This window comes from Tiliqua scincoides, chromosome 2 (assembly GCF_035046505.1).
Source record: "Tiliqua scincoides isolate rTilSci1 chromosome 2, rTilSci1.hap2, whole genome shotgun sequence".
In the NCBI taxonomy this organism is placed as follows: Eukaryota; Metazoa; Chordata; class Lepidosauria; order Squamata; family Scincidae; genus Tiliqua; species Tiliqua scincoides.
Window position 1 is genome coordinate 98,876,940 of NC_089822.1, and position 27,089 is coordinate 98,904,028.

At 43.2% G+C, this 27,089-nt stretch overlaps 2 protein-coding genes across 3 annotated transcripts; one reads left to right on the plus strand and one right to left on the minus strand.

Moving 5' to 3' along the window:
• Positions 1-552: 552 nt before the first annotated feature.
• Positions 553-8,191, minus strand: LOC136640016 (uncharacterized). Its single transcript, XM_066614807.1, has 2 exons — positions 7,309-8,191; positions 553-2,583 (listed from the first exon to the last, which is right to left on the minus strand). Exon 2 carries the CDS (start codon positions 2,574-2,576, stop codon positions 888-890), a length of 1,689 nt encoding a protein of 562 aa, XP_066470904.1. The 5' UTR covers positions 2,577-2,583; positions 7,309-8,191; the 3' UTR covers positions 553-887.
• ANP32B (acidic nuclear phosphoprotein 32 family member B) lies at positions 7,625-25,109 on the plus strand. 2 transcript variants are annotated; one of them, XM_066614809.1, is made up of 7 exons: positions 7,625-7,917; positions 16,708-16,857; positions 19,809-19,931; positions 21,336-21,522; positions 22,755-22,858; positions 23,267-23,324; positions 24,503-25,109. In XM_066614809.1, the coding sequence occupies exons 1-7, from the start codon at positions 7,864-7,866 to the stop codon at positions 24,574-24,576; spliced, it is 750 nt and encodes a 249-aa protein (XP_066470906.1). In that variant the 5' UTR covers positions 7,625-7,863; the 3' UTR covers positions 24,577-25,109. The 2 variants fall into 2 exon arrangements, with proteins under 2 accessions (XP_066470906.1, XP_066470905.1); XM_066614808.1 differs by having other exon boundaries at positions 7,628-7,917; positions 22,752-22,858.
• The last annotated feature ends 1,980 nt before the right edge of the window (positions 25,110-27,089 follow it).

The window sequence follows — 27,089 nt, forward strand, 5'->3', positions numbered from 1 at the left end:
TTTCAGCTGCTTATTTCTCTCTTTTAACCCTTTTATGAGCCACACTTGTCAAGAACTCTTCCTCCAGCTTGACTACTAAAAACATGAGGGCCTTGTCTTCAAAAACATTGGTTTTGTTAGACATGCTCCTTCCCATACCCCCACAAATAGAAGTATTCTAGCATTAACCCATTTTTGCCAAGTACACAGGTGTACACATTTGGTGCCTGTTGTATATATGCAACATTGGGTAGAAATAGCTTAAACTGGGGAAAAAGTCAAGAATCAGAGAGTGCAGGTACCTGCTATTCAGTCTAACACAGAGATACTTATAGGAGTCCATTCTGTATATTTCCCAAATATTATCCATTATAGAGCAACACTCCTGGGACATCTAAATTAGATCCCCAATGGACAAAGACTCCTGGACACATAATTTGCTAACCATGCTCCAGATTCCCTGTGCTGCATCACAACCAACCATCTATTCTCAGCATCTCATCAATGTCAAGGCACAAAAAATATTTGATGCAAATCAAAGATTTTTATTAGTTTATTACAATCACCACCACAAAGAAAGTCAGGAAAAGGGGAGGATTAAAAATGAATAAAATGCTTCAAGTAAGTGGTAAAGGAAATTGTTATTTCCAGAATGCAACTTGGCAAGAAGGCTATAAATATAAAGGTAGTTATCAACACCTCAGATTAGAGATTATAAACAATATGGATTATTAACACGATTATTATCAGTGTTATAAAACCAAAAGAAAACACATACATACACGAAGTTGAGATCCCAGAGTTGAAACTTCACTAACCAGGTTCCCAACGCTAAATATTTTACACAATTCAAAATAAACTTTAAGTGACTGTCATGTCAACCATTCATTAGAGGTGCACATGTTCAACTAACAGAGATTGCGGTTGTGCCTTAGCATATACAAGAGGCGGGCACTGCCCTCTGTGAACCCCTCCTTAGCACTGGTTAGATTAAGCACATCTCCTGGAGGGAAAGGGGACTTGGGAAGACATACTGGCAGCCAGAGGTACCGACGGGCCAGAGGGCTTAAAATGGGAAGCTGCTCAGTTTGTGCCTCCCACCACTGAGGCAGGGAAACATCGACAGGGGCTGCTTCAGCCAAACGCTGGTACCGGAACCATTCTATCTCTGGAACCTCTGACAGCCCAGGGAGCCCCTCTTCGTGTTCCAATCGACTCCAGCCCACAGCACCCAGCTGCTTGGGATCAAGGGCTCGCACTGCTTTTAGCGTGGGCACAGCAGGATGGGAATTAAACAAGTGCTCTAGTTGGGTCAAGCCAAGACTGAGGATGTTATGAAACTGTTCTGCAAGTTGAGGTTGACACTGAGATAGGCACCTTTCTGTGTCAGGCCCCAGTCTTGTATCCAAGTGGTAGGAAAAAGCAATACGCAGGGAATCCAGTTCTCCATAGATGCGATGTGCTAACAGCTCACTGGATCGGCGGAGAAACTGTGCCATATTCAACAGACCTGCTGCGTGTTCCACTACAAAGGTTGCTTCTGCCATAAGGTCTGCATTACCCTCTGCCAGGAAAGTCTGCAGCTTTGACACTGTAGCTCCTCCTTCGCCATCGGTTGGTAGGAACTCTGCCAAAAGAAGGAGATGTTCTTTGGCACCTACAGCTTTTTCCAGCCAAGCCTCTGGGCCAGTTTGTGAATTAAGCACAGACAAGGACAGCTTCAGCTCACGCTTTTGAAGAAAAAGCTCATAACGATGGCGGAGAGCAGCATGCCGCCCAAATGTGTCCTCCAGAAGGCGTAGCATTGTGACTAGCTTTTCTAGCCTGTCTGGCCAAAGCTCCATCACTAGCTCCAGCTGATGTAACAGGCAAGGAATATGGAGGGCAGCAGGCAACACTGCACCCAAAATCCCATTGACATCAAATGACTGCATCATATGAGCACCTCCAACTGTTACCACAGCAAGCACCCGGTGGAACAAGACATGTCCTTCACTAAGCACACGTGCAACAGCACGGGCCACTAAAGCATGACTCAACTGCTCCAGAAACTCCACCCCCAGAAGCAGTGGAGGCTGTCCAGTCCTGTCAAGAGGCAGAACGGAGATGCCAAGGGCAGCACGTCCATCATCAGTTGTGGCCTCATGGAGGAAGACAAAAGCATCACGATGCCGAAGAACATGCCGAAGAAGTGACTCATGATGCCGTGCCAAGGCAGGAAGAAATTTCTGATGGAGCTGGACAGTGGATGGCAGTGATTGTCTGGCACCTGACTGATGCAGAATAAGGCTTTCAAAGAACTCTGCCTCAGAAAGTGGGACACCCGCCCGAGCCATAGCTTGTACCAGACATAACACTACTGCGTCCAGCTCAGGAAGGGATTCTGAGCAACGTCTCCGGGGAATGGTGAGTTGGGCAACACGAGTTTGCCCCTCAGGGCGGAGTGATGAGGCAGAGTGATGCTTGCGCATTGAGGAGCTCCTTGAGGAACCATCTGAACAGCGGACATGGGAAGTTTGGATTAATATCTCCTCCTCTGAGATCAGGGAGGAACGGTGGCGAGGAGTCTTGGCGGGTGTCCTTGAGGAATTTGCCATGGATCAGCTATGAAAATAAGAGTTTCAACCAAAGGAGTAGAGGTATTTATTTCAGCTAATGCAAACACATATACTAGTACTGCCTATGGTAGGGGGACCCTCTATTTCCAGCACCCACCTCATAATTTCTTCCAGTTCTAATTTCCCCCCCTATAAAAAATATTGGAACCAACATTGCCACATGCCTACTTTTATATTCAGCTACTAGAACACCCAGGTTTCTCTAGCTCACCTCCTACATATATAGCACTCCCTAGAACTACTTCCAACTAGCCCTACTCATAGATGACAGGATTACACACACATCCCATGGCTACATGATCATATAGGGAGGCAGTTATCCAAACCACTGACTATGATTAAGCAGATGTATGGTGACAGATGGGGGGCAGGACATGTATACTGTGAGCAGGGCCAATTGGCTGTATCATCTTAACCACCCCTTAAAATGTTTCTAGCCCAACTCTTGTGCCAGTAGCCTCAACTTAATGCACAAATTGAATACAGGTCTCTCAATAACTGCACCTCTGTTCTGGGAAAAGTTGCTCAGTTTCTGCATATCAGGTCCATATTAAGGTCCATAACAAGGTAGGCCTAGAGTCCCCATTAACTATCACTGTTTTCAACATAGATCTGCCATTTTGTTTTAAGGTTTAGATGTTCTATGGTTTTAAGAGCAGCATTACAGGCACAACAGGTGAAAGTTTCCAAGCTTGCATGAATGGGATTTAGTTTACCTGTCAATTTCTAGCTGTGTCATGCAGCTATTTACTGCACAAAGTCTCATCCCATTAAGAAAATGCAAGGTTGAAAACCCTATGGGTGGGGTGGGGCGGGGCAGGGAGGAACATAATGTTTGCTTGTCCTGCAGGTGCTAAAGGCACTGAATTCTAACAGATTTAACAGGTGGAACCTTACTAGCTATCATTACATCTCCATATTGGGAAAAGTTTCAGCACTTGAATTTCTGCCTTTCACACACCTGTTAAGACAAATTATAGCCACAGAAAGCCCTAGACCAATGGTTCCCAAACTTTTTAATACCAGGACCCACTTTTAAAATACTTTATCAAGACCCACCTAAGTTTATCAGACATTTAAAAAAGGAGATCTAGAAAGAGGTTTTATTTATGTATTTGTAAGTAATAACAAGGAAGATCCTCTAACATTTTTCTCCCTATTCTTACACATGCTTGCAAGCTGTAGGAGTTCAGCCTCTTGCAGAGCAGGTAGCAGCTACAGTATCTGATTTTTGAATAACCTCAGGACTCGAGGCAGTTCCTTATCTAGTCTTTCCTTGACCTTTTGGCAACCCACCAGTAGGTTGCCTACAACTACAGGTTGGGAACCACTGCCCTAGAAACATTAAAACTTTTTATTAATCTTTTCTCATAGTACAGTCTCTTCCACGGTCTCCAGACTTGTTCTCCTTCTAATACTATACAATTAGACTAGTACCTGGGGTCTAAACAGGAATTTTTTTTTCTATTGCCACACCAATTCTAAGGCAATTCAGCTCAAATTACTTCTCTGACACTACCACATAAATACCTACCACTCTTTTCTTACCACACCATCCAAATATGCCTCTACTCAAAGCTACCCTTGCTGCTTACTTCCTTTTATAACCCCAGGATTTCTTTCTCTTTCTCTCTCTCTCTCTCTCACTTACTCGTTCACTCACCCTCCTTCCCATTGGCCACTCTCTGTCAGCCATGTGTTTTGCTTCTCCCAAGCAATTAGCAATCACCAGGTCTCTGGTGAATTAGAGGCTCTTGCTTTATAGGCAACCAGCCACACAAAAAGGATGGGTAAGTAGGCCTGTGACATACAAGTGGTAAAAGTGAGAAGGAACTACAGTATTAAATTGTTGGACAGAATGGAGGTCAGCAGATAAAGTATAATTGGGGCAGTGGGATAGACAGGAAAAAACAATGCCCATTTACTATTCATGTTTACTTAGAAATAGGGGAAGTACAGATATAATTACAGTCTTAGTACTGTCAACTTCTATCTGACAGGGCTGAGCGCCCAATCCTATCCAATTTTCCAGCACCAGTGCAGCCACAATGCAGCCCCAAGGTAAGAGAACAAATGTTCCCATATCTTAAGGAAGGCTCTGTGACCGATGCCCCACCACATGATGCACTGCATGCCCCATTGGCACAGCTGCACCAGCAGTGCAAAATTGGATAGGAAATCCAATCCAATAGGAAAGTTGGAAATCCAACTTTCCAGCACCAGTGCAGCTGCAATACAGCCCCAAAGTAAGGGAACAAATGTTCCCATACCTTGAGTGGCCTCTTTGACTGTCTTACCCCCACAGGATGCAGCGCATGCCCCATGGGCACAGTTGCAGTGGTATTGGAAAATGAGATAGGTTTGGGCCCTGAGCCATTAACAAACAAACATTCTGAGGGTGAAACTTTTACTTCATCAAAATACAGTTATAGGAAAAATTTCAGCCACTGATTTGTTCCTAATCATACAGCTGTCCTGCCAGAAAAAAATGGGCAGACTTACACGTGGTTAGAAAGACATTTGAGATAGGATTGCCTGTTTTTAAAAAAAATAACGAACAGGGGCTGTGTGTGTTTAACAGCTGCAGACACAAGTCAGCAGATTATGTTGTTTCCATCACTTTATCTCCATGTTGGGGAAAACATCACCTGTTGGTTTAAGCCTATTTTGCAGCCTGTTTAAAAAAAAGTGTAATTTCTGGTCATGGAAGGAAATATGGAATTCATTTCCAAAAGTCTGGCACTATTACATCACTTTAAAGGAGTACATAGTAAAAATATACTGTACTGTAAATACAGAAATATAAAGGGCCAAACCAAGTCCCATTGTGTATTGTACTGGTTATTCCACCCCAAAAAAGATACTGGATAAAAAGACAAAACAAAAATAATAAGCTGGTTGAAAATGTCATCCTTCAAAGCCTAAATGACCTAGCAATCTTGTACATATTTACTTAAAAGTAACTCCCCGCTGTGTTCAATGGAACTTCCTCTCAGGTAAATGTGTATAGGATCAGAACCTGAAACATTTTAGGGCCCAATGCTATGGAGTGCATGCCGGCTCACCTTTGGCATGCACTGTTGCAAACATGCCATAAGGCATGTTTGTGAGCATTAGCACCAGCCCAGCGCTGGAGCTGGTCCAGCACGAGCCCACACTGGGACAGCATCGGTTGGAGGTTGACAATCTGCCGCCCGCACACCAGGCAGCTCCTAGACAGCAGAGACTAGGAGCCCAACCCTATGCATATCCACTCTGCAGTAAGTCCCATTAGAGTCAATGGGGCTTACTCCCAGGAAAGTGTGGATAGGATTGTACCCTGGGTGATCAGACATGTCCTCTTTTTAGCCTTGTGTCCTGGAAAATAATTTAAAGGTCCTCCTTTTCTGTGAGCAGGCGCTGCAAGCAGCATATAGCCTTTTTGTAATTAATAAATTGTATGTAATATAGTTTAAATTTAATAAGTAATATAGTGTTTAAATTAACCACATGAATAAATATGAGTGTTTTAAGCTTTTATTTTGTCATGTCCTACATTTTTTCTTGGATTCCTATGGTTGGTATGCCTTGTCCTCTCTTACAATTATGACATCTGGTCACCCTGGGTAAAGAGAACATTATAGAGGTTTATAAAAATGTGTGGTATAGCAGTGGTTCTCAAACTGTTTGGTCTCCAGAGACCTTTACATTCCTAAATGGGAGTCACAGGAATCCCTGCTAGCACTTGCATGGTCTTGGGAAGCCCCAATGCAGTGCAGAGTGCCTGTGCATGAGCACAGTGGTACAGTGCCAAGCTGATGTCAACTGCTGTGTATATGGTGTGCTTGTGCAGCCCTTGAAGGGGTCAGAGAGCCCCAAGATTCCTAGAAGCACACTTTGAGAAACACTGGTGAACAGAAAATGGGAGAGCAGTTTTCTTTCTTTGTTCTTATACAGTACAGGATATCTTTTCTCATGGTCATCTCAGGAAATTAAGAGCCCAAGCCTATGTGTGTCTACTCAGAATTTCCATTATAGTCAATGGGGTTTGCTCCCCGGTAACGGTGGATAGGATTGCAGCCTTAGGGCCCAATCTTATCCAACTTTCCATCACCAGTGCAGCTGGAGTAAAGGGAACAAATGTCCCCTTACTTTGAGGAAGCTTCTACGACTGCCCTCCACCAAAGGATGCAGTGCACACCCCATTGCTCAAACTTCCCAATGCCAGTGCAGCCGCAATACAGCCCAAGGAAAGGGAACAAACATTCCCTTACCTTGGGGATGCCTCCATGACTGCCCCTACTGAAGGATGCAGCGCATGCCCTGTTGGCACAGCTGTACCAGTGCTGGAAAACTGAATAGGACTTGTCCCTTAGTGGCAGAAGATTCAGGTTGGACCAAAGAAAGTGGTTTGGAATTGTGAACTTATTAAGCAAGATGTTAAAAGCATGACCCTGAATACCTGTTGCTCTGTCAGAATGCATCTGGCTGGAAAGAGAACACTGGGTATACTAGACCTTGGGTCTCATCTAGCTAGGCTTTTATGTCCACTCACAGCCCAATCCTATGCATGTCTACTCAGAAATAAGTCCCATTAGAGTCAGTGGGGCTTACTCCCAGTAAAGTTTGGATAGGATTGGTCTGTAAGCTGTCACTGCAGCCTGCCAGGTGCTTAACAAGCCCCCCTTATTATTGTATTTCTAAGTTTAGGGGGGGGCTGGTTTGCACCTACCAAGCCCTATAGATTGATCGTGGCTGTAGCTGGCCTACTAGGCCTCAGCGCCTGCCAATGTGCCCTCGCAGGGCAAGCCTCCCCATTATGTCCCGTCGAAGAGGCGGCGTCCCGGGAAGGCAGATAAGGGCCGCTTTATTATGTGGAGAGTGCGGCTGATGACTCTGGGAACAATGAGAAGCCTCTTGTGGGGACGTCGCTGCGCCTCGGCCCTCTCGAGGGGTGGCCGCCTGGCTGGCTGCTCGTCAGAGGAGGGAGGGCGAGGCGATGACGAGGAAGTTCCGGGGAGTCTCTTCTTTGGCGCCTTTGCCGCGCCCCCTGGCGGCCAGCTCGTCAGTCAGTCCTTCGCTCGGCTCGGCTCTGCTCAGGCAAAGGCCTCCGCGGCTGGCTGGACTGTAGTCGCGACGGCGGGAAGGAGGCGCCCGGCGCTCGCTCGCTCCGCCCGCCGCCACTACCGCCCTCGGCCGCTGCCCAGCGAGCTAACTCGGCGCCGCGCGCTCGGGGCCTGAGTCCGCGCCCGTCCTGCTCGTCCCTCCATCTCGCGCCGCCGCCGCCATGGAGATGAAGAAGCGGATCCACCTGGAGCTGCGGAACCGAACCCCGCCAGATGTAAGCATGGGCGGGAGAGCGGGGAGCCGAGCGCCGCCGCCCTCACCTTCCCCGCTGTGGAGGCGCCGGCTTGGGGCGGGGCGAGGCGAGGGAGCGGGGCTCAGCCCGAAGAGGCGGCCGGGGGAGAGCGCGTGTGGGAGAAGCCAGCGACTGACTGACTGACTCCGCGGCCGCCATGTTGTTCCCGCTGCTGCGTCGCTAACTGTGAGAGCGCGGGCTTGCCTGCGGAGAGGCAGTTGGTGCACGCGCCCGCGCGAGGCAGCCGCCGCCTTCGTCCTCTCCTCAGCCAGTGGCGCGCGTCGTGGCGCACTCTTCTCCCCCCTCTTAAACGGGCAACAGCTGGTGGGGAGGAGGCGCGGGGGCGCGCTTCCCACTCCTTGCGACGGCGTTCGTTCGGCGCCCGCCCGCGCGCGCGCTCTCCATCGCTCCCTCTTTTTAAACGGGTAACAGCTGCAACGAGCGAGCGCGCGGAAGCGGCGCGCGCGCTCCCTCCCCACCATTTCAGAACGTTCCGTGTTCCCGCCAAAAAAACTTCCCTCCCTCCCCCCGTTCGCCTCAACTGACTAAGCACTTTAAAGTTCCACTGATTTCAGTTGGCAGGGGGTTTGTTTGGTGAGATTTCAGCCCTGCGACTCGAAAGCTGCTTCCAAACAAGTTCACATAAAACAAAAAGTGAAAAAGTCAAAGCTAAACTAATTTAGGCCACAATCCTGTCCACACTTACCTGGGAGTAAGCCCCATTGACTGTAATGGGACTTAATTCTGAGTAGACATGCATAGGGTTGGGTTGCCACACACCAGAAAGCAACACAAAGAGTAAAAATAGATATTGAAAAGCAGGAGATAAAAATATGGGCTGCTCCTGGCAGTTTAAAAGATCACCACAGTGGTGCCTGGTGAACATGTTAAGCATATACTTCAGTCTCTCCTGTTGTAATCAACATGTAGTAGTTTAAGGGCCCAATCCTATCCAACTTTCCAACCTCAGTACAGCCACAATGCAGCCCCATGGTAAGGGAACAAATGATCCCATACTTTAAATAGACCTCTGTGACTGCTGCCCCACCACAAGATGCAGTGCATGTCCCATTGGCACAGCAGCACTGACACTGAAAAATTGGATAGGATTGGGCCCTCAATGTGTTTAACTTTGGCAGGATTATGACCTACTTTTTTACAATGCAATTCTATACATGTCTACTCAGAAGTAAGTTCCATTGTAGGCAGTGGGACTTTCTCTCAGAACATAAGAACAGCCCCACTGGATCAGGCCATAGGCCCCTCTAGTCCAGCTTCCTGTATCTCACAGCGGCCCACCAAATGCCCCAGGGAGCACACCAGATAACAAGAGACCTCATCCTGGTGCCCTTCCTTGTATCTGGTATTCTGACATAGCCCATTTCTAAAATCAGGAGGTTGCACATACACATCATGGCTTGTAACCCATAATGGATTTTTCTTCCAGAAATTTGTCCAATCCCCTTTTAAAGGCATCCAGGCCAGATGCCATCACCACATCCTGTGGCAAGGAGTTCCACAGACCAACCACACGCTGAGTAAAGAAATATTTTCTTTTGTCTGTCCTAACCCTCCCAACACTCAATTTTAGTGGATGTCCCCTGGTTCTGGTGTTATGAGAGAGTGTAAAGAGCATCTCTCTATCCACTCTGTCCATCCCCTGCATAATTTTTTATGTCTCAATCATGTCCCCCCTCAGGCACTTCTTTTCTAGGCTGAAGAGGCCCAATCGCCTTAGCCTTTCCTCATAAGGAAGGTGCCCCTCAGGTGCCTCTCAGGAAAGTGTGGATAGGAGTTTAGCCTGAGGGCCCAATCCTATCCAACTTTCCAGCACTGGTGCAGCAGCAATGCAGCCCTGAGGTAAAAGAACACATGTTCCCTTACCTTGAGGAGGCCTCTGTGACTGCCTCCCCACCACAAGATGCAGTGTACACCCCATTGGCACAGCTGCACTGGTACTGGAAAATTGGATAGGATTGGGCTCTTAGTCTCTTAATATGTTTGTGGTTCTTCCACAGTAATGATCAACGTTTGTGTCCTCCACTGTACCACTTCACATGGTTCACCTGTTCAATATGTCACTGGAAGTAACTGGCAGTGACATCATCACCAGTTACTTCTGGTTTGGGAGGCCAGATGCCACACAATCAACACCAGTAGGAGGCTCAGGGTGGATGGAAAAGCGTGCTTTGGAGCTCTGCCCGCCAAGCGGAGCCTCCTACTGCTGTTTGTTGTATCACGTTCCTGGTCTCGCTGCTGGACGGCAGGAGTTCTGCAAGTACTACCAGACACCACCTCAAGTACCACTGGTGGCACCTGTACTACTGGTTAAGAAACACTGATCTAGGAGACTTGTCAAACATGAGTTTTCTACTAGGTTTTATGCTCTTTAAAGGAAACCATGGTCAGCCTAGGCTCCATGAGAACTATCGCTGGCATCTTGGGGGAAAAAAAGTTTGTCCTTTTGGGTCCAGCACAACTGAAATTAAGTCTGATTGCATTATTTGTATTTACTTTTTGTTTTCTAAGCTGCTGTTCAATGGAAAACATTTTTGAGGCAATAAAATCTTGAAAAACCACTATGGACTTAGCACAGTAGAGTCAGCAGATAAATTCCCCAGCACCTGTTCTCATTTTGGAACTTTTTACTCATCATATTTTTTCCACATCACTTTTTTGTATCACAGGTGAAACTTTCTGTAGTATTGGGCTGTTAGATGCACAGAAGCAAAGCCAGGAAAAAAAAGTGGCAGCCCCCATTGAGTGTGCTAACGTGCTACAAATGGACACAAATACGCATTCTTGTCAAATTTACATATTTACATGTTACATTCTATATCTTTAGGCGCATGTTTTATATATGTGCACCTAAAATATAACATGAAGTAGCTGTGCATCTTCCTCTTTGGTGATGGGTGTGCCTCACAGAACAGGGACACATATTAGCTAAAGTATCTTTTTAATGTGCACTCTTCACAACTTTCGAAAAGAATAAGCAATCTGAACCATTAAATCTCTTTCTTGTTAAAATTTGAGGACTTTTGAGCAGAATCTGCAAAAATTAGGCCGTTCGTTAACTCTGTAACTTTGGGTACAATCCTTTCCAGTACTGACATAAGGGCAATGTAGCTCTGAGGTAAGGGAACAAACATTCTCTTAGTTTAAGGAGGCCTCCATGAGTGACACCCAACTGCAGGGTGCAGCACATATCCCATTGGCACTGCTATGCCAGTGTTGGAAAGCACTGACATAAGGGGTTAGGACTGTACCCTTCAACATATATCTGCTCTGGGCAGGCATCAGAACCTTTTTGAAGGCATTTTCTTCTTAGGCTGCAAACAGTTTTTTCATATGTTGCTTGGCTGACCCTATTGTGAAGCTGCAGGAGATTATGGAGTTACTCTGTTTAGCTCCTGTTCCTCATTCATGTATGGACTTCTGAGGCAAATCAGCACTATTGTGATGCTGCTCTACTCTCTATACTCCCTAATAAGACTGTGTGGCTGTTTCCAATATGAAATTATTCCTTTTAAGGCAGCTTGCCAGTTAAGGACTATATCAACAATGTTATTAATTCATTTCTATCAGTAGTCAGAAGGTGGTGATTATTTGCCGTAATATTGTACTTTGTTACATAGTTTTGCATAATTTTTCTTGTATCATATATGGGGAAATAGGTATTTAAGAGGTAAACAACAAAGTGATGGGTCATTTCCAACATTTTTCCAGTAGTGGTTTGCTGATATTTCCCTTTTGTCTTTTTAAAAATTGTGAGCCCTTTTGGGACATTATTTCTTTACTATGTAAATCATTTTGAACTTTTTTTTGTTGAAAGGTGGTGTATAAATATCTAAGTAAACCAATAGTGTACTTCCTGGTTCTGCAGTGCTGTTGCTGCTGGGAGTGATTCCTGGGAGTGTTTTCGTTCTCTGTTGTTTTGGCCTTTTCATTATGTGTAACATGTAATGCTTTCGTTTGGTTCCTGTAAAGTAATATGTTGTTATACTGTTAACTAAGTACGGCATTTGGATGATGTTCCTTAACACATTAACAAAGGTGAAAAACAGTCAGCCACAACTTTGTGAGTTTATCATTTCATATACTTTGAGAGAAGAATGTGAATGACAATGCATAGGTCTAGGAAAATCTGCAGTTATCTAAACGTTTGGGGTACCTGGGAATAACTAAGTAACATTGATGCTGGACTGCTAATGTAATGTGCTGTTGATTTCTTCATGTCAGAAGGTGGATAAATTGACCTGTTCTGCACCAGTTGTGTGTTTCAAGGACAGCAATGACATGAGCCTATTTCCATAGCCCCTAAAGAAAAGTGACTGGATGGTTGGTAAAAGTCAGATAGTTGTGATTTTTGTGTCAGTCTAGATTTGGTGGAAGAAGAGGACTGATGCCTTGTGCATGGTGGTGGAATTCTTCTACTCCATTCCCTCCCCAAAAGAATTGTGCTAAAAACAAAGTCCTTTGTCAAGCTGCATAAATATTTCCTGAATTTAGAACTTTATTCAAATGAGGAAGGAAAAGATGCATGTATCTATTCTTTTGTGTGGATCTTGCTATTTTAATTGTTTAGCTGGCAGTCCTAATCACACTTAGGAATCAATCCTATTTACTTCTGAGTAAACTTGCTTAAGGTCATGGTGCACATAGCCGAAACAGAATCACATTTGTTAAGATTAAAATTCCTCACAAATGTCTGCTACTGCAAAACTGACACATTTTGGAAGAAATTGAGTACAAAGATCAAAGTAGTGCATGTTTGCTGAAGGTCAGTTGTAAAGGGCAAACCACTTCTTTTCTGTTAGTGCAGTTTTTTTCAATTCTGTTGTAGAAGACACATTACCATGTTACCAGTGAACTTTTTTAAAAATGCCCTATTAGGAAACCCATCATAAGAATCTGCTGTGCAATCTGTTGACATAGCAGTTCATTATGAAGTGACATGCACTTGATATGGCTGTCCTTATTTTTCTCAGTCCTGAATTTAGCTCCTGTTAAAAAAAGTTTTGGAAAATTATTTGGAAACCGCCACCAGGTTTGTGAGATTATTTCTCAGTCAAGCAAACAGGTGGATATCTTTTGACTTCATTAAAATTATTTGGCAAGGAGAAACATAAGACAAATTGCCCTTTCCTATCTGCTACAAAAATATAAAACTTGACAATGAATGCACAGTCAATTCTGAAAAAATATTTAATGGATGGTATGATCTGTTTGTGATAATAGCAAGGGTCACAAAGCAAAAATGTATGTTCAGATAATTGTATTTTTATGGTTCTAATTAGTTCAGTGTGATATATGGATACATGCATTCTGCAGTGAAACCAGAGAGGCCTTGAAAAATGTATTTCACTCCCTGTGGGTGGGACCATTTTGCATAGTGGGATCAGCAGATAAATTCCCCAGCACACCCTTTTGTTTGGAAATTATGTGCTTCTCACAAGTAGCAAGTCTGTTGTTGGAAATGGTTAGATTGAAAATAGCTGGCACATAGCCTGGTGGTGCCTCTTCATCTTTTGATCACATTGCCTGTGTTTGGCAAGAAGGAAGCAAAGTATGTTTTAAAATGTACAGATATTAAATATAAGCATTTGTTTTATTTATAGTAGCTACTTGTTAAATTCTTAAAGAACTTTCAGGAAGTAAATAGCTAAAGCAAGGCATTTTGAAAAGCTCCATACTAGTCTCTAGCCCAGCGGTTTTCAACTGCTGTGCTGTGGCACACTAGTGTGCTGTGAGGCTGCCTCAGGTGTACCATGGGGCCAAGGAGTCAGGCAGCAGCAGCAACTGCTCGTGCGGAAGCTCCCGCTCGGAGCCTCGTGCGGCAGCAGGAGAAAAAGGGGCAACCGCAAAGGGGCTTGGATGCTGTTGCTGTTGCCTGCCCCGTGCGCTGATTGGGAAGCGAGCCAGGCTGCTAGAGAAGCCTGGAAGAGCTCCCAGCTGGCTGGAACATGGAGGGAGTGAGGGCGAGCTGCGAGAGCGAGGAGGGAGTGAGGTGGATGGTGGAAGCAGGTAGGAGCCAGAAGCAGCTGGCTGGCAAGGATCTCAGAGAGACCCTTTGCCTTGCCTGCAATGCCCCAAAGTGATCCTCCCTGTGTTGCCTCCCCTGGCAGGGCTTTGGCAGGAAGGGCGCTTGCAGCCCTCGAGGCTTCTCCCTGAGAAGCTCTCCAATGAGCCTCCAGTGAGGCTCTCCAATGAGCCTCTGGCCCTTTGGAGATTTGTTGGAGCCCGCACTGGCCCGACACAACTGCTCTCAGTGTGAGGGCAACTGTTTGATGTCTCACATGAGCTGTGGATGAGGGCTCCCTCCACTGCTTGTTGTTTCACATCTGTGATGCAGTAGTGGCAGCAAAGGAAAGGCCAGCCTTGCTTTGTGCAAGGCCTTTTATAGACCTTGAGCTATTGCAACACCTTCATTCATTCATATAAGTTCATCTTTAATATATTCATTTTTGTAAACTTATGTAAATTTATTCAAATTTTAAATGTAAATTCTTTTTTTTCCCTGGCCCCCGACACAGTGTCAGAAAGACGATGTGGCCCTCCTGCCAAAAACGTTGGACACACCTGCTCCAGTATGCTCAGTCTCATGTCTGTTTGCCAACATGTCCTGGCATATCAGAGCATATCAATTGATAACAGTTTGAACAGATCTGCTTCAAAACCTTTCCAGAAACCACATACACCTCCCTCTCCAAGCTTCTTGGGAATTTCTTTCATTGTCATGTAATGATCTAAGGCTGCAATCTTAACCACACTTTCCTGAGAGTAAGCCCACTGAACAAAATAGGACTTACTTCTGAGTTGACCTGGTTAGGATTGTGCCCTTAGTTATGTTAATTAAATTGTGACATAATAATGTAATTAAAAACTTGTCGTGTGCCTTGACAACTTTAGTGCCTTGTCAGTGTGCCGTGAGCTGAAAAAGATTGAAAATGGCTGCTCTAGCCCTGTGCAGCACAATTCTATGCATGCATTTAGAAGTAAAGTAAATCCTACCTGTTCAGTGTGTCTTATGCCTAGAAAACCGTGTCTAGCCTTAATCTCTCTAGCCACATTTATATTTGTAGCTAAACATACAATATTAGAAGACAAGAAGTTGGGTTCCTTTCAAAATAACAGTATTTCCAATGACGCATTCTGATTAATATGTCTTCCAGTATTGTGAAAAGCAGGTTGAAATTTTGGTAATAATTATCTTCTTAGTTCATTTTTTTTGTACAGTGGGCCCTCCTTATCTGTGAGTTTGGCATCCATGTATTTGACTTGGCGCTGGTGCTGACCTGCACTAGAAGGCCTCACTTATCCTCGCAGATGTGATTGGAAGTGTCTTCCAGTCACATCCTGGAGACCTTCTGAGGCATGGGGAGGCCCTGTGTGACCTGCTCACTCCTCAGAAGACCTCTTGGAAGTTTCTGAGAGGCACTTCCAGTTTGACAAAAAACTAGAAGTGCCTTTAAAAGCTCCAGGAGGTGTTTTGGGGTGCGGGGAGCATATTTTTAAAATGAACAACCAACTTTTAAAACAATTCTTGCATCATTTGCATTGGAAGTCTGTAGACCTTTCCAATATCCTTTCTTACAATAGTAATATGAGATGAACTAAGACTGCAACGAACTAAGACTGCAACCCTGTAAGCCCTTATCTGAGTGTAAGTTCCATTGAACTTGGTGGAGCTTCTGAGTAGAAACTAATAGATTGCAGTATAAGACTCCCAAAGCCTCTTACAACCACTTGAACAGTTAAAGCTCTAAAACAAAAATTAAAATACAGGTGGGACCTCGGTATCCACTGATTTGACTTACCACTGATACCATGGTCCACCTTTAAATGCCTTGTAACAAGGAAAAAGAGCACCAAAATCCAATTTCCTACTTTCGTGTTGTTAAATAATTATAATTTCATTCCATTAGATTCCATTATTGACCCCATCTAGTGGCTGAACACTGTATAGTGTCAATACCAGTGCATTATGGGGCAACAATAGAGGAGCAAGAAACAGTAAAGTGGTCTTTAAAGCTGTTTTTCCACTGATTTATTATCCACTGAGTTCTTTTATCCACTGAGGGAGGCATGACCTCTATCACAGTAAATTTAGATGAACTTTCATCATGTGATAATTCATGTGGATTCATCATATGAATGAAGAATCATGTGGATTCTTGTGAGTGATTATTTGTATTGATTCTTTTAAAGTTTGAAAGTTCCTCTTAGGAGAACGGTATGATGATATTGCCCATCTAGTGGTCCAAACTGCACTGCCTGCAATGATTCTGTGATCAACTTCTGCAGAGTAGACTGCTAGGGAATCAACATCATTTGGTATAGATTTAGAGATAACATATGTGCAAAAATAAAGCATTTGATCCCTAAAAAACAATTTGCAGATAAGTTATTTAGACAAGGCTAAAGAGCTTAACTAAATTCTGGAACAAATTGCATACGTAAAGCCTTTGTAAGTTTGCCATCTCTTTGCAATGTCTTGTGCTTTGGGACACAGTGTGAGACATTTTTATTCAGTTGGCTTTGATGTGGAGAGAGTTCACTTAATCAATGTTATTGGGCTTTTAAAAATTTCTGTATTGTGACCTGCCCAAAGCTCTTATGTTTGAGAGGTCTATAAATCAAATAACTGCATAACAACAGGTTTATCTGCATGCACTTGTGTTATATTTTTACCAGGTATAGTTCTCTGCATGTACAGCTGTCATTTGCTACTGTTTTAAAATGAATTGTGTATTTGTTGTGTTCTTACAGGTCCAGGAACTTGTTCTTGACAATTGCAGATCAAATGAAGGCAAAATTGAGGGGCTGTCGGGAGAGTTCGTCAACTTGGAGTTCCTCAGTTTAATAAATGTGGGGTTGACGTCTGTCTTGAATCTCCCTAAACTCCCCAAATTAAAAAAGGTAAATCCATGTTGGTGGGAAGAGCTGCCACAGAAGTTAGAGTAAGAGTAAAATAAACATTCTCAAGTTTATTTAATCTTACAGCCGAATCCCAGTGGGGCTGCCCATACTGAGGTATAGTGGTGCTGAAACGGCCGCTGCTGTATCCCGCAGGAGGTAAGGGAACATTAGTTCACTTACCTTGTGTTGAGCCCCAGCCTTCCCAGTGGGGCTACTCAGATCTGGACCAGCTCAAAAGCTGGTACAGAAATGATTAGCTCCATGTAGAGCTTTTAGGCTCAGGATGGGGTTTAGGCTGTGGCAGAGACCTTCTTCGCCTTCCCCACCCTCCTCCCGGACCTGAACCATGCACCCCCCCCACCCAAAACACCGCCTCCCCGCCTTAATTCATCCCTCTCCCTGCCCCCCGCAGTGTACTTATCCTGGTCAGCAGGCATAATGCCAGTAGTTGCCTGCTGGTGGAAGCCTCTCTACCAATGGTGCTGACTGCCGCAACACGCTTTACAGCACGTTTGTTACCTTGCCAGCGTCTGCCTGGCCAGTGTAGGATTGGCCTTTTAATCTTTTAGCTATTTTAATAAAGTTTTAGGCATGTTTTCTGTTTTTCTCCCTCTCAAATTAATCATGGATTAAGAGAGAGAAGGTGGTCTCTCAAGGAAAAATTGAGGGACCATAGAGAGAGCAAAATGGGCCCATAGTAGAGTAATATTGGGATAATGAATTAAGAGCTACCAGAAGGCAGAATGTTTGTTGTCTTGTGGGGTGAAATGATAGAGAACAAGAGGAAGAGATGAGGCAAAATATGTAGCTGTTGATGGAGATGTGATCTGGCACCTATTATAGAATTAGAGAGTACCTTAGCAGCGAAAGTACCTTTTAGCATCAATGCTTCTTTTTACAATAGCAGCAGAAGGACAGGAGATTGTCTTCTGTAAGAGAGTGGGAGAGTGGTTTTGTAAATTGTGTTATTCCCCACAGATACAGTGTTAAGAGTGGCTTTCTTCGTGCTTGCCATTGTCTTAATTCTTTTTGTCTCCCACCCTCCCAATCTCTGAGCTGTACTAGGAGAGAATCCTCTTCAGTTGTATACAAACATATTTGCTGTAAAGAAATTTGTAAGGCTAAGATTAAGACATAATTATGATGGAGAAAAGTCATAGAAACATGTGAGTAGCTTTTGCTGAAAGCTAAGAATAGTGATAATTAGCTTTTGGTGCCCAAGATTATTTCATTCCCATGGCTGCTGTTCAACATACACTCCTACATACACTTTACCAGTTCCAAATTCTCTAGCAATTTACATCTTGTAATCTAGAAAAAATAGTCAAGATATTACTATGTGCAGGTGTACTTAATTTGCAAGGAGATATTGAGATTCCTTGGCATTGTATCTGGATTTTATTTGTTTGGAGTACACACAGAAGTAATAGCTATTTGCTTATACTGCAATTGGGAATATTTGCAAAGAGGTGCATTGGACAATTAATATTATGGTCCTGTAATTTAGCTGCCTTAGGAGCCTCTCTTATTGTTTTAGAAAATTGCCAAAACGAGAGAAGAGAATCTTTGTCTAGACCAGGGTTTCAGTTCAGGAATGTCAGGCTCTTGGCAAGCTAGCATTTTTCTGTTGGAGCTTCATGCAAGGAAAATGGGTATACTAACCTAGATGTATGCACAGTGGACTGTTGAGAACTGGGACTTTAACATAATCATTTCATAGAGTGGGATTTTGCTATATAATGCATTGTGTAGAAAACAATTATTGACTTTATGAAACTGCTACCACATCCAGGATTAAAAAGAGGAGTGAAAAATTGGTGCAATTGGCTATTGACCTAACACTTGCATCAAAAAGTAAAGTGTATGTGTGTTTAATTTGCTGTCCCTCATTTGGTCAATGGCAGGAATTTTACAGGTTTTCTTTTTTGTTGTTGTTGGCAAAAGCATGTCCATGTACTTCATGAAATTTTCTAGTTTTGCAAATATACAAAAAGTTGTTCATTAAAGCTGCAATCCTACACATGCTTATCTGGGAGTAGGCCCCATTAAATTTAACAGGGCCTATGTATGTAGGTATAGTTTTGTGGTGTAAGGCAGGTTTCAGTTGCAGCTTTACATGTATCCAGTAATAATTTTGTCATCTACCTAAATAAAAGTGAAAATCTTGTTCAGATTCAGGTCCACAATGTATTCTCCATGGGTATGAGTCAGCCAGAGTTAAGCACACCTAAATCCTATTCATTTTCAACGGGGAGGATTACGTACGTGGCTAACCCCCCTGAAGTTTATGAGATTTGAAAGTGCCAGATCATGGCCTGTTTTTCCTGATTGTCCAATGTTACACCATACAACAGTATAGCAACCAAAGCATTTATTTATTAGAGAAAAATAGTACCTTTTACTGGGTCACATCTGATAGCCTGGTTTATTTCTGGCTTTCAGTCTTTCATCAGCCCATGATTCAGAGCAAAACAACACAAATTGATGGTGATGATGCTACAATACCATTAGCAGTTCTGTGTCCATGTTTGACTCTGGGTGTGAGGCTGCTGTAAGGACACAGCTGAGCAAGTGACCTGCATTTTGGTTATGCAGAGCTGTCAGACATATCAATTATGTCTGAGTCTGATCAAAAGAGTTGTTCTTAGACCAAGGAAATTACTGTTCAACAGACTTGAACAACTGTTTTAATCCTTTCAAAGAACCTTGAGAGCTATTGTCTCTATAAGGGAGACTAGGGATCTTATCAAATAATTTTTGATAACCTGCCAAACTGTGGCTCCTGCAATTCTTTAGCATTTTGGCAAATTAATAGAAAACTGGTATACATTTGTAGTGTTGTAAACATGTGTGTCATTCTGTGAGACTGAAGCTATTATGGCAAGAACCTTATCCTAATATAACTTACTCTGCGACATGCAAGGTAACATAACTTATTTTCATTGTTGCAGCTTGAACTCAGTGACAACAGAATTTCTGGAGGTCTTGATGTATTAGCAGAGAAGCTTCCTAACCTCACGCATTTAAACCTCAGCGGAAATAAGCTAAAGGATATCAGTACCTTGGAGCCATTGGTATGCTATTGATAGATTATCTGTGACATTTCTAATGCCTCTGCGGGGCTGTGAAGGCAAAGACTTTTATACCATGGAAGATCTGTGTTCTCAAAAAAGACACTTTTTTTTTTGGTAACAACAGCAGGTGCTTGTGCTTGAGTTTCTATCAATGTTAAATAAATGTAAGTACAAAATAGTACACTAGGAAGAAGCAACATCTCTTGTTAGATTCAGTAGTTGGTATTCTGATCCTAAACATATTGGCCTCAATCCAATTTTAGTTATGATCAGCAAGTGGTGTACCTAGGATATTAGACATCCAGGATGGGCCTTTTGAAGCCACAGGTAGGCCTGGCCTCTGCCTTAAGATCCCCGGTGGAGGCCAGGTCTACTCTTTGGTTTGAGCAGCCACTCAAAGTGATGAGTAGACCTAGCATCCACCTTGAGCTCTGGTGGGGGATCAGGTCTCTTGGCCACTCAGTGGTGCATTTGACAGCTAGGGCCAAACGCTCTGCCCTTGTTATGCTAGTGGTGGAGTGGTATGTTCAAGATTCTTTACATACAAATTGGCATGTGGCATGCTGCAGATTGGCCACCACTGCATAAGACTGAGGTACTGTTAATCTGTCTTGAGACTCCTCTTAAAATTGTGATCTTATGCAGAGTTGGCATCCTTCAGTCTCGGAAGACTATGGTATTGCGCTCTGAATAGTGGTTCTGGAATAGAGTGTCTTCTCCAGTGCGCGAAGCCTGGGTAAAGTAGATATGGAGGATAGACTGTTACACATGCAGCAGATCCCCCCTCTCCATGTCACTGAAATGGTCCAATGGAAAGGCAGAAGCCAATATGGTTGGTTTCAGCAGCGTCGCAGGAGTTGCCAGAACGTGACTGTGTTCAGTCGCAAACTGCCTCAGGGACTCCGGTTCCTGATTTTGCCTTGAGGTTGACTCCTGAAGCCTTTTCCTTAACTGGATGTAGCCACAAGGCAGTGGAGGTTTGGGATCAGAGTTTTCCTTCTCTCAGATGAGCCGCCTTCCCAGGCTAACGAGTCCCATCTACCTGGTGGCTGTTCAGTCGCCTCTTACGACAAGTACAGCCAAACTGAGGGCCTATTCTTATCCCCCAGCCCCCAGGGGATATGCAAAAATTTCTTATGCAAAAATGTCATATAATTGCTGTGCAATAGTGATGTTTAATAATAATTACTGGTAGTGTTTATAGAAGGTTTCAGAATATTGAAAATGTTTTGCCTACATTACCACAGTCATCGTTAGAATAACTTGGAAGGCTAGTCTTACCCTCATGATGCAGCTCATGGCAGAACTGTGAAGTAAAGATTGTTCTCAGGTCATCAGCTAATGCCTTAACTGTACAGTGATTCTATTTTGTCAAGTAATAACTTGAGCTTATTTCTAATTTAGAAAAAGTTGGACTCTTTGAAGAGCCTTGACCTGTTCAACTGTGAGGTGACAAACCTAAATGACTACCGAGAGAGCGTCTTTAAGCTTCTTCCACAACTCACCTACCTGGACGGATACGATCAGGAAGACAAAGAAGCTTCTGACTCAGACGCTGAAGTCGATGGTGTTGATGAGGAAGATGAGGAAGGTGAGGCCAAGGCTATCTGTGTTAATGGTGGGTTGGAAATGGCTACTTCCTGGCTATGGCCTGGATCTCACTAACTGCCTAATAATGGCATCTGACATTACTCAAATTTAGCAGCAAAATTATATTAGAGTATTCAGCTAAAATGTCTCAGTCTCCATTCACAACCTTCTTGAATGTTCACTCCACCATACCTGAAACAAAGTGCTAAAACAGACGGCTGAGAAGGATCACCCTTAACTCATAAACTAAAGAATTATAGATGGTGTGTCTTGTTTGTGTGTTCTTAAACTTAAAGGATGAACAAATTGTTCCACTTCAGAAATGTAACTTAGACTTTTACTATTACATAAATTTATCTCTGCAACCAGGGGGCTAAAGTGGTACTTCGTTCTGGTATTTTCTGGAGTTTTGTGAAAGTTCACAAGCTGCTGCAAGAGCCTTTCAGACCACAGAATGCTCAGATTCTATTTAGAATTTCTGTTGCATATTTCTTTGTGTATAACCTTACCAAGAGTGGATGAAACTGGATGTTTGTCTGGTAGCAAGCGTATGAAACATTGAGTGGCTAATAATGTACAGTATATTTTATGTTAATACATTGAGTTACATATATTTGCTGCTGGGACAAGTGCATGTGGTTTTGTTTAGACACAACTTCAGATAGCTGTTGCTCTTGCTGGTTCAGGGGCTGCATTACTTGCAATGGCCTTAAGGTACAACTCTGGTGGAAGAGGGAATCTCTTCTCATTTATTTGCAAGCCTGTAATAGTAATAATTATGTGTGTATCATAGTTTCAGTTCAGACAGTTGGCAAGCCCTATAGTGCTTATCAGATTGTGCAGGATCATTGGTGAGCTTGCAACCTAGTAAGAACTACATGATACAGTGTTGAACAGGTTGAGATCAGTCATGGTTAGAGGTTTTTTTTTTCTGGTGAGTAAGATAGAATTACAGCCTAACAAAATGGGATTACTTCTGAGTAAAATAACATTGTTTTCAAACACCTCTAGTCATGTGGATATTGACATTGACTAATTTTCAAAGTTGACAGTTCTTCCAAATTGTGGGTTTGTGTGTTTGCAAAGAGTCTGAGGAAACCAAAATGACTTCCTGCAGTCTGTAATGGGACAGTTCTTATTGATGTAACAGAGAACAATTTCCCTATGTATTCATGTAAGGACAATTGGATTTCAAGGAAAGCTATACAAAATTAAATCTTTTCCTTCTAGAAGGTGAGGAAGAAGATGATGAGGAAGATGAAGATGGTGAGGAGGAGGAGTTTGATGAGGAGGAAGATGAAGAAGGAGAAGATGAGGAAGATGAAATCAGTGGAGAGGTTGGTTATGAATGTTTCCTGCCTGTTTCTTGTGTTTGGAACCTTGAGGTAGCAAAAAGAGTTACTTAGCTGGCCTGACTGCTGCATATTGTCTGAGCTGTATTCTGGCAGCTTAAGTGGAACACAGGCTGTCCTGTGTCAGGACAGCTGAATAATGACATTTGCAGCTCGGTATTGTCCAGCTTCTGTTTTCCTAGTGCTCTTTCTCTGTGTGGAGTACACTGCTGGTAGCAAGCATTAGCTGAGGTGATAGTAAAGGGGTTGAGCCACCATAGTATCAGTGTTGCTCTTCTGATGCTGCTTAGAAAGTTTCATCATCCAATGGCAATCGCAAACATTTTGAAGGCTGTCTAGTCTAATTGAGGGAAGGGGGTGCTTTTTCATAGCAAACCTGTCTCATTTTTGCAGGAGGAAGAGTTTGGACATGATGGAGAGGAGGAGGATGAAGATGAGGAGGAGGATGAAGGTATGTTTAAAGTTTTCTACCAGCTTCTCACCTCGGGATGTTGGGAATCAGATACCAATGAGAGGATGTGAAGGACTAGTCAAAGGTGACAGCAAAAGCTTTAGACTAGTAGAAGTTGACCCCATCCAAAGCATGTGTATGCAGGAGATACTGCAGGTTACAAAAACCCTGTTCTCACAGTGTGCTACTGAGAAGCTAGTACAAAGGCTGTCTGTCTTTTTTGTAGTGTCACCATCCAAATAATGACTTTGTCTTAGTCTTTGGCATGGCGATACAAAAATGCTAGAGTGGTAGTTTAGTATAAACTGGTGATAAAAATGAAAAGCCATTAGCCACAATTTTCCATGGGCACACAGTGGCATCTTGACATCTGCATGGGATCAATCCTATATCCTCGGCATTGGGTTAGTGAAAGAACAGTTCTGTTTGAAACTGGAAGTGCCAGAAAAGACTGAGAGGGTGTAAATCAGGTCTTTTTCTCTCTCTTTGGTTCTTGAGATGTAAGCTCCAGTTCCTGTAGCTCTCCAATCCCTATAACAATGGAACATAGGTCCTGTGAGCATGTTGGGGGCAAATTGTACTGGTACCAGCCTTAGTTTGAAAGAATGTCAGTGATAGGAAAAAGCAGTCTTTTCTGGTTTCATACTGTCAGATCAGTGCTATCCTTCATTTCTAAGGTTTCTGTCACTTGTAACCTATGGATCTAACTTTGTTCTCATCACACAGTAAATGACCCTGGGCACTTTCTGTCCAGAATCATTCCCATTTGGAGCCTAGAGTTCACTGCATGGCATAATATAGCTCAGGTGTGCCATTTCATACAGTGGGCCAAATAGCATTCATGAGACCTGCTGAGGGCTGGATGTGATGTCATTAAGAAAGAAGTGATATCATTAAGCTGCTCATGACCAGAAGTAAGCATTTTTTCTCACTTAGGAATTCATTAGCTCCAAATAACAGAAAATATGCAAATGTTGACCATATTTTCAAGATATGGAAGAACCCAATTATCATGCAGGCCACCCAGCTCAGCAACTGAGAGCAGCTGTAGGAGCCAGAGGGTCAGATAAAGAATTTCCAAAGACCACATCCAGCCCCCGAGCCTTATGATATAACTGTTGTCTCTGCCCTGAGGTGACTGTCACTCTGAAACATTTCCTTCCCATACTGTTGTACAGATGAAGAGGAAGTTGGGAAAGGTGAGAAAAGAAAACGAGAGCCAGATGACGAAGGGGATGAAGACGATGACTAACACCTCCTGTGCCCTCAAAGGACTGTTCAGTATTGCTTGGGCCACCCCTTGGATGATCTGTGACTGAGGAGCACGTGAGGCACATCTGTAGTTGTCTAACAAGTCCCCTGGGCGCAGCACCCAATGAGCCAAAGAGTCGGCCATTTCTGTGACATTCCACATACCCTACAGCTGATCTCTCCAGGTGGTTACAGATCTAGCCCTCTTGGGCTAGCACCTTCACTTATCCCCTTGGGGTTCCCAGGCCTTCATCTCCCACCATTGCCATAGCGAGAAGAACGAGTGTGATGGGTCAGTCCTGGTTGTCAGGGGCTACACACTACCCACTGACTGTAGCCCCTTCTTTCTTTCTGTGCAACAAGGCTTTGTAAATAGAGTCCTAATGTTTTGGGGACTGTTCTTCATGCTTTGCTTTCCCTGCCTTCCTTTTCCTTTTCTAAGCCGTTGGATATTTTTTACATTAGGATGTTTTATGCAACAACAGAAAAGTATTTTTAAGAACTTGAATGAAATAAACGTTATTTGGTAAACTAGTCTTGTAAAGTAGTTATGTTCAGCCTCTTATCTGGGATTATGGGATCTTTTTCTTCGCTCTAAAACTACCAAATGGGCAGGGGTGTGTGTACTCTGCATTAAAAATAAAAGTGGTGCCCCAACAAGAGCTAGATTCTTTGGCCCGTGAACATTCCTCAGTTTGTATATTTTGTTCTGTGTTTCTGACTACTGGAAATTTTTAAAAACATCAGTTGGTATCGTAGCTTTACATATTCTTGGTTAAAATCCTTTTGATTATGGCTTATCTTCCTGGCCATAAAGGCTAGTTTTTTTTTATTAAGTAAAAACAGAGGTTAGATTGCTATATTCTGTGGTCAATAGATAATATTGTTCTCCTGCTGAATATATAGATCTAAAGATGGGCTTTATAAGCCTTCTTATCTTCTCTAATTGTATTATCATCTTTGTTTCTTGTATCTCTTTTGCATGCACATTTATTCCAAACAGCATGTTGTCTTCACACACTAAAGGTCTCTATTCAGCACCCAGACATTCTGCAGGTGGTGGTGCTGGAATATGCTGTTGGTGTGCTCCCTCCATCACTTTAGGCAGAGATCAAGATGCAGACCTGAAGGTCTGAAAGGGGACATGGACAGGTCTTGTTCTATATGAGCGGGTGCTCTTGGTTATCAGTTGTATGAAACACCAGTGCATGTATAGTTGTACACATAGAGGTGCTGTTTTTCAGACTTTTGGCTCTATATTTAGCGGTTAGGGGTTTTTAGGCTGATATGGGGCTCAGAATGCACTTCCACTCTCTTTCCCAGACCAAATGTGTACATGCAGAAAAGATCTGAAAAGATCTTGGAAGAAAATTGGTTGTTTTTCTTTCCTCCAACCATCTTCCTGCTTCTACCAAACCAGTCCATCATATGTTTATTGGACTGTGTAGCTGGAGAAAACACAGGTGTAACAATCCATTCATTACAGAATACAATCATACTTTTGCAGTTAAGAGCCTAAGGGTGGAGAAAACACAGCATTACCTATATATACTTTCAGATGGTTATGGGCTTGCAGAAATAAAAATCCTCAAAGGCAGTGGTTTCTCAAACTGGGTCAGGACCCACTAGGCAGGTCATGAGCCATTTTCAGATGCGTCCCCATTCGTGTCAATATTTTAATTTTAATATACAGTATTGGACGATGCTACCATGCTATGTGACTGCATTTGGGGAAATGTTACAGACCTGTACTTTTAACAGGCTACTATGTATATGCTTTTAACAATGATAGTAAATGGGACTTACTCCTGGATAAATGTGGGTTGCAAAAAATGTTCCTGCTTGATGATGCCACTTCTGGTCATGACATCACTTCTTCTAAAAAATGGGTCCCAGTGCTAAAGATTTGAGAACTACTGCTCAAAGGATTGATAAAAAATTTTCTGTTAATTCTTGTGATATGGAGACTTGGGACAGGGCATTTTGCCTGGTGGGGTGCCAAGTTCTTGCTAGTTCACTACCCTCTACAGTGATTGTACTACTTTACAATGCACAAGAAAGTTCTGTTTGTAGTCAGTTGGCTAATCCAAGGAAGGATGGTTAGTCCTTATTGCATATGGTTGTCAGGGAAGGGAAAGGTAGGTGTTGAATGTCCATATCTCCATGTGGCTTAAACTGATTGTAAGTGCCAGTCTATTGTTCAAAGTCATTCCTATTCTGAATGGCAAGGCTGAAATGAGTACAGCAATGAAGAGGCAAAAGAGCAAGAAATATACTACATGAAAAGATTTTGTGCTTATGGTTCAGATGCTTCTTGGAAACAACAGTAGAATAGAGAGATTGAAACTGCTATAGCCAGGGTTGTGTACATTATAAACATTCTGTACCAAAAACTAAATGACATTTATAAATTATGCAGGTGGCTATATACATTATGTCTGGTTTTGCCAGGTCATTGAACCAGTTTTGTGTGACTATGGGTAATCTCAAATTATTTTCCTCTCCGACTTCTGA

What these genes read in the sequence shown, in the direction of transcription:
- LOC136640016 (XM_066614807.1), bottom strand. Translation starts at nt 2,576, where the DNA reads ATGGCAAATTCCTCAAGGACACCCGCCAAGACTCCTCGCCACCGTTCC.
- ANP32B (XM_066614808.1), top strand. Translation starts at nt 7,864, where the DNA reads ATGGAGATGAAGAAGCGGATCCACCTGGAGCTGCGGAACCGAACCCCG. An exon ending in GGAACCGAACCCCGCCAGAT is followed by an intron (nt 7,918 to 16,707) that starts GTAAGCATGGGC and finishes GTGTTCTTACAG; the next exon opens with GTCCAGGAACTTGTTCTTGA. An exon ending in AAGATGAAATCAGTGGAGAG is followed by an intron (nt 22,859 to 23,266) that starts GTTGGTTATGAA and finishes TCATTTTTGCAG; the next exon opens with GAGGAAGAGTTTGGACATGA.